The following is a 7,055-nucleotide window of genomic DNA, read 5'->3' as shown; positions in this document are numbered from 1 at the left end:
CCTGGTGCACAGTTTATCAGATGATGAACTCTACTTTTCTGGGAATTAGTAAATATGGTAATTTCCCGTTCTCAAAAACTGGGTATTTCATAATACCATGTTATTCATGTGTGATGCAAGTATACCCAAACTCCATGTTTACGATATCCTGTCATTGAGAATGGAAATGAAAATCCTACATGGTCAAACTATTCAAAATGCAAGAGGTAGTACTCGCATATTAAATCATTTTTATATTAGTCACACATAATTACATGGAATTTTGGTGGTGTTAGAAGAAGTAGGAGGAGACTTTCTAACCATACTGTACACATGTATTTGGCTTTTTAAAACAACTGGAATTAAAAACAATTGCTTAATAATTGCAACATGTTTCATAGCTGCTGAGCTAGCATTGCTGGGAAAGTTTAACTTTTCTGATTTTATTGTTTCTGTGCAAATTAAATTCTCAGCATTAACTCTTTTATACTAACATTGGTAAGCATCTTTTTCACAAAAAGGAAAAAAAAGGGAGAGAGGAAACAGTGCTGGCAGACGATGGCTGCTCTTGAACGTAAAATACACACAAAACAAATTGGCCAAGGTAAGGACCATAGATCAGCAGAGGAAAGCATGCTTCTGGTGATAATCGACTGTATTTGTTTAACAACAATACTTGCCACTATTACAATAATGGCCTAAAGTTTTGAAGTGCTCATTTCCTCCTTGCACTGTTTGCCACTTTAGAAGGTGTGGATATGACTGAGAACATATATGATAAGAGCTATCACGGAGATTAAAGGAGACCTTCTTGGTCAGGGAACGCAGCTGTGGTTGAGTGGGACCAGTAGACGGGCATGATATCACGGGAAGGATATGAGCAGCTCTGGCAGAGCTCTGGTGGAGGATCAGGAGGCAGAGGCTCACCACCTCACTTGTCAGGACAAAACGTAGACGAATTCCAGAGTTCCTTGCATGGAAGAAGGCAAAAGTGACCTTTTCAGTCAGATACCGAGGTGGTTTGCCATTGGCTCGCCAGAAGACTTGAAAAGGGCGCTCTGGAGGTTCAGGTTTGAAAAGAGGCCTTTGGCCTACACAGAAAAGAGACTTCTGGAGCGCATCCAATGAAGCAGTACCCTGGCACAGCTATAAAGCCCGCTTGTGATTTTCAAACCTCTAAGCTCCTGTGTAACCAAACACTGCACCAGGCACTGATCTCGATATTAAACAAGAAGAACCCCACTTCCCTTCCTTCTGAAGCAGTCCTTCCTACCTAGGGGTCTGGGAAAGGGGAACTTGACTCACAGGGAAGCTTTGGGGAGAACCGCAGTGCACGACTTCCATGCGCTCGGGCACCGGCACTCTTTGAAGAACTCGGTATTGTTACTTGCCCCCCCAGCCTTCTCTTGAGGAGACCTGAGAGCACGCAGTGAGGCGCCCCGGGGCTACCCCCCGACACACCCCCGGCCTGTCGAGGTCAGGGCGCGCTCCTCGCACCTTGCGTTCCCCGACCGCGACCCCTCCTCCGGCCCCTCCCCTCAGCACCCCGCTCCGCGGCGCGGAAGCCCCGCGCAACGGCCGCCGACACGTGACGCACCCGCTCTCCTCGCGCACGCATCCCCCCTCCCTCCCCTTCCATTCCTTTCCCTTCCCTTTCCCCGCGGGGGGCCGGAGCCCCGCGGTCACGTGGCCGCGGAGTGATGTCACGCCTCCCACCACCGCCCCCCCCCATCCCGCCCTATCCGCGCGGAGCGGCCGAGTGTCCCGGGGCGCGCGGCGGCGCCGTTCCGCCTTTCGGCTCGGCTCGGCTCGGCTCGGCTCGGCTCGGCTGGGCTGCCGGCGGCGGGGACGGCGGTAGCGGTCCGCGGTTCCCCACATGAGGTGAGCGTGGCTCGGCGTGAGGCGCCGGTGGCGGCGGAGAGAGGTTGCGTGCACACACACGCACACACACGCACACGGTGGCGGGCGCTGTGAATAGGGGCTTTGTGTGCGGCGACCACCTGCCCCCGCCTCCGCCGCCGACCGCGGGGGGCTGCAGCCGCCGGAGTCTGAGGGGAGACACCCTCGTTGGGGCGCAACAGGAGGAAACTTCTCCCTTTGCTTCCCCGGAGCCTTGTCTCGCCGGCGCGGGGAGCGCAGCCTGTGCGTGGCTGTTGGTTTGTATTCACTTTGTTTATTGTTCTGCGGGGTCGCTTCGCTCCCCGCGGGGGTGACAGCTGCCTGCGGCCGTGAGCAGGAGCACCTCGGTGCCCTTCGGCGGGTCGCCGCGGGTCCCTTCAGCCCCGGCCGGAGCCGCGGGGTCAGTGGGGGCTCGCCCCGTCCCTGACAGCGCGGGTCCGGCTGCGCCCAGGCGCCGCCGCGTCAGTCCGCTGCCGGTGCCCGTCCCGGGGGAGGCCCTCGTGTCTCCTCTGTCCGGTAAGAAAGGTGTTCCCGGTTGTCCCGGTGCTGCGGTGGGGCGGTTTGTCTCCAGGGTTTCAGCGTGAGCCCGACGGGGGCGGCCTGGTTGCGGGTCTGCGCCTTCCCCTGGCAGCGGGGGCTTGAAGCACCAAGGTTTTCTGTAGCTGTTAAAGTAATGGAATAGCCTGCTGTCGCGTCAGTTTAACCAGGAACCTGAGCTAACTTCCAACAGAGCACGCTGAAGACTTCGCTTTCTCTCGCACGGCGCTTGGCAGCACAAGCCTTCTGCTGTTGCCACTTGTGACATTCTTAAGTTTCTCCCTGGTGAAAAGACTCGTTAAATATTGCTGTAACAGCACTGCAGGATCTTAACAAATTTTCCCGTTTGTTTCTATAGTGAGTGTGAGCATGCTTATTACAGAGCTGATATAAACCACTTGCAAATCTAGTGCTACTTTGGTGGAAGGTATAGTTTCTGTTTTCCTCTTTTATTGTTTTTCTTTCTTTCATTTGTCCCAGTGGGCAGCAGGTTAGTGTGTGTTACTGAAAAAAAAAAATATAAAAAAATACCCATATGTTATTTTAGAAAGGCCTTCTGATGTCCTAGATTAACTAGGAGTAAATGAATTAAGTAAATGTCTGTCAGTGACCTGCTTGGCTTTTGTCTCAGAACACTCATGGGAAGCTGTCAATGAGATTCTATTTACTAATAGAAGAATTGCATAACAGCCATATAAACCAGAGTGAAAAAGCATTTGAGTAGAACGAGGCTTGATATGAGCTCAGGGTTCTCTCGAGTTGAAGCCAAGCTCAGTGCCAAGAAGTCACTCTGCGATAGCAGATATCCATCCTTCCAGTCTCTAAAAATACTGGCCCTGTGCTATTCTCTTCCCTCTTCCAAGAGTGCATCTGCTAGAAAAGCATAAAACGCTACCTCCTCCCCTCTCCCCCCCCCCCCCCCCCCCCCCAATGGAGAGATGGATAACATCAAGTGGAGAAGAGACTAGGCGGGAGGCTGCTCATCTCATGAAGCTATGTAAGCATTTCACAAGAGGGTTTGCTCACTTGCCTCATCTCTCTTTTTTTTTTTTTTCTTCCCTCTTTTTATATGTTCCCTACTATGTTACTCTTCTTCCCCCCCTTCCCTCATAAGCAGTTTGTGCCTCTTTTGGGGGAGAAGCAGTGCCCGGAGAAACATGAAAGCCTACTGTGCAAGATGTTGACGATTTCTAAATCCTGCTGCAATAATGCCCTAATCACATTCCTCTTGAGAGCTGATTGTGGGCTAGTTCTTTTTGCCCAGGGATAATGCTTGAAGTAACTACAGAGCAAAACCAAAAAACTAGAACAATTACAGTTAAAGCTTTAGTGGCTTGCTTAATGGCAATCCCAAATGTGGGGCCATATCCATCCATAACATCTTTTGGGGTTGTAGATTCGAGAAACTGTCTCTCCTGCTGCGTGCATACTTCCTGCATGTCTGAGAAGCCTGTTCTCCTGCCTTGTTCCTTGGAGTTGCTGTCTCGGTGCCTGTGAATGCGCACAAGTGATAGCTCTGCATTTGAGGTACCTTGGGGCTTATTTTCAGAGTTGTCAGTCCTTGTTGCTCCTTACATTTTGAGGGTCATCTAATAATACACTCTTAGGGTATAGAGGAAGTAGTGCAAGTAGCTGTAATTTAGGTAAATAGATTAGAGCTCATCGCTGTTAAACTGCCAGAGACATGTGCGAGTCTGGTGAAGTGTGGAAGCAACTGAAGTTCTCACTGGTACTTAAGACTAGCTCCTGGTCCAGGTACTTGCCCAGGACTGCTGGAGCTGGAGTACACAGCAGTGAAAGAAAGCATCCTTCCATTGCGTAGAGATCCAGAATAGGATGGCCAGTAGTGCCTGAAGGTGATGGTGTTAGTTGGTGTGCTGAACTTTTGACCACCTCTGGAGGAGAGACTCTCTAGCCTAATGGTTGGTGCATTTGCCTTGGAAGTGTTAGTTCTTGATTCAAGTCCTTCATCTGCAGGAAGTTCTTGCATTTTAGCTGAATGCTGCAGTAGCACATGTATATTTTCCGAAGCTCCCATAGTCTCGCTTTGGTTTTGTGCCTGGAAGCCATTGCTGTTATTCAAAATACTGTAAAAGGATGCATGGGTTTTCTCACATAAATCTGTAGGAGGGGATGGGTAAAGTGGAGAGCCAAGTTTGTTCAGTCATTACAGTAGAAAAAGAATTTCTACACTGGTCTGTCTATGACTCTGTAACTTCAGTAGCTGAGGATGTTCCACTACTTTCCTCATAACTGCTAAGAGATGGGGAGCTGTTGTTGATTACTGCAGATGTTTGGACTCCCAAAGGCACAGGGACACTCTGAGATGTCTCTGGGGACTTTGACACTTGAGTGCTTTCTGAAGACTTTGTTTACAAGGTCCTGAGACATCAGCATGATAACTCTGAGGAAGATCTAGAGATTCATAGGTCTCAGTGGCTGGGAGAAGTCTTGTAAACACTGTGTGTTCTCCAGGATTTGTATGGTGCCTAGAGCTGCTGCTATTGAAAATAAGTTTCAACAACCTGAATAAAATCAGATTAAAAACTTGATTATCTTCAAGATCTAGGTGTTGATTTTGCTGATGTTCTCCTAGTATTTATAGCATTGATAGTCTTCCAGGATAGAAAATACCTGAATTCCTGTTACATTTTTTTGATGTGTAGAAACAAACCCAACTCTTTCCATTTTTGGGTAATGTTTAAGAAGGCACTGCATTTCATCAGCTAAAATACTTTCCCTTCCCAAGAATTTGGAAGCTGAATAGGGGAGCTATCAGCACCATCTCTGAAAGCATTTCTAGACTACAGGAGTTTTCAGCAGGACACCTTTCCAAGACCTTTTCAAAAATACAAGTTTATGAGAGCGGGGCTTGCCAAGAGTCCTAGGTAAATTACATTGATGTTCCCATCTTCCTGACGCCTGCCCTAATAGATGACTTAGTTCTGCCTTCGGCTATTTCAGAACATTAATCCAGAAAGTCACGGATATGTCTCTTCATAGATTTAATGTTGCATCCATCCAGATTGTCATGTTTGCTGATTCTGAAGAGCACCTAGTTGAATGGTTGACACAGAACATTAGGAAGGGAGTAAGTATAAGCAAGTACTAGCTGTTGTTAGCCATGTGGGTTTCTTATTAAAGAACTAGAGTTTCACAAGTGCTACTCTGCATCGTTTTTCGCTCTTTCTAGTTGTAGCTGGATACTTCAGTTCCAATCTATCCCTGCTGGACTCAGGATTGAACACTGGGAAGTCTTCAGGACTGCAGTGTATCTTATGTGTGATCAAAGCAGAGAATATGGTCTCAAAATTGAGTTGCACACAAGGGGGGGGGGGGCTTTTTGTTTTAGACAAAAAACTGAAAGCAGAGAAAGACAGCAGTATGTCCCAGTTCATGCAGCAAGACTTGTCTCTTGTTCTCTGCTCTTCAGTAAGCTGGGTGTTGACAGGCACTTCCAGACAAAAGAACTGGAGTAAGAACAGAATAAAGTTATATGCAATGAATGAATTACAAATTTCCCTGGACTTTGCTTGGGCTAGAATTTTGCTTGGAGTGCTGTCTAATATGCCAAGTAAACAATTTGGGGCAATGTCACATTCTGATTTTTCTTTTATCTTCTTCTGTAATTTACTGTGTTGAAGGCCTTATTGATGCAAGCTTTCTTCTAGCTGTCTAGAACTGAAAACACTGTTGAAGAAACTGCACATACCCCACCTTGACAGTCTTGCCTGGGTTTTATAGTCTGTACAACATCCACAGAGGCTGGTCCTACTTCAGCTAAATCCCTCAGAAATTGAGTTTAACATTTGCAAATTCTGAATGTCAAAAATAAATAGAAGAGTAGAGAGCTGATGCTAAGTGCTTTGGAGGGTGGAGTGATAGTAGTATTGGTGATGCAATATCCATGGAGCTCTAATTTTTGTGCTTAAAATGCTTAAATTTGTACAGTTCAGCACATCCTTGCCAGTGATTTGTGAACAGATTGAGGGATTGTACTAAGTTACCCAAGGCCCTTGCTATCTCTAATGTCTGATTCTGTTTAGAGTTGGATTAACTGTATATAAATCATTCCCACTGTTGTGTAGCACTTGGGCTTCTTAGTGCATTTTTCAGTGTTTTTATTAGTAATAGTACAGTAACCAAGCCAAGAATTACTTGTCTTTATAGGTGACATTAAGTTTAAAAAAGTTATGTTCCATTTGACTTTTCCTGTGATAGGAGGATGGGTTACTCAAGACGGAAAAACTGAGCTATGCTGATAAAGAGTGGGGAAATATTCCCATTGCTTTTGGTCGCATCATCCATGCTTCTGTTCTTTGGCCTGAGAAACAGAGAAGAATATGCTCAGCTGGATGGAAATGAGAAGGTAGTCAGAGATGAAGTGCTGGGTGGATCTTTTTTAGGACAGCATGGGCTTGCTGCATTTATGTGCAAGAAACTGAAGAGGCTGGGCAATGGCTAATGCCTCCAGGTGGTCCTGTGGCTTTGGCAGTGCTGAGATGAAGCTCAGGTTTGGGCATGTTCTTGGTATTGTACATCAGGGGAGCTCAGGCATTTGAAATGTTCGAGAATCTGGGTTCTGAAGGTGGGCAGTGGAAGAGATACTAGTGGTGTGGATACCTCTGCCTGCTCTGCAG

General features: G+C 47.3%; 1 protein-coding gene across 4 annotated transcripts in view; it reads left to right on the top strand.

Moving 5' to 3' along the window:
• Positions 1-1,709: 1,709 nt before the first annotated feature.
• Positions 1,710-7,055, top strand: part of RAI14 (retinoic acid induced 14) — an 89,325-nt gene continuing 83,979 nt past the window's right edge. For 2 of the 4 annotated variants that reach the window (XM_065662447.1, XM_065662446.1), the window contains exon 1: positions 3,331-3,412. In XM_065662447.1, the coding sequence (XP_065518519.1) occupies positions 3,346-3,412 (67 nt within the window). In that variant the 5' untranslated portion in view covers positions 3,331-3,345. Of the gene's footprint in view, positions 1,861-1,997; positions 2,122-3,330; positions 3,413-7,055 lie in introns of those variants that run through there. The other 2 variants (XM_065662448.1, XM_065662449.1) reach the window with 2 other exon arrangements.

The sequence above is a fragment of the Lathamus discolor genome, chromosome Z, assembly GCF_037157495.1.
Source record: "Lathamus discolor isolate bLatDis1 chromosome Z, bLatDis1.hap1, whole genome shotgun sequence".
In the NCBI taxonomy this organism is placed as follows: Eukaryota; Metazoa; Chordata; class Aves; order Psittaciformes; family Psittacidae; genus Lathamus; species Lathamus discolor.
This window is presented reverse-complemented; position numbering and strand designations above follow the sequence as displayed.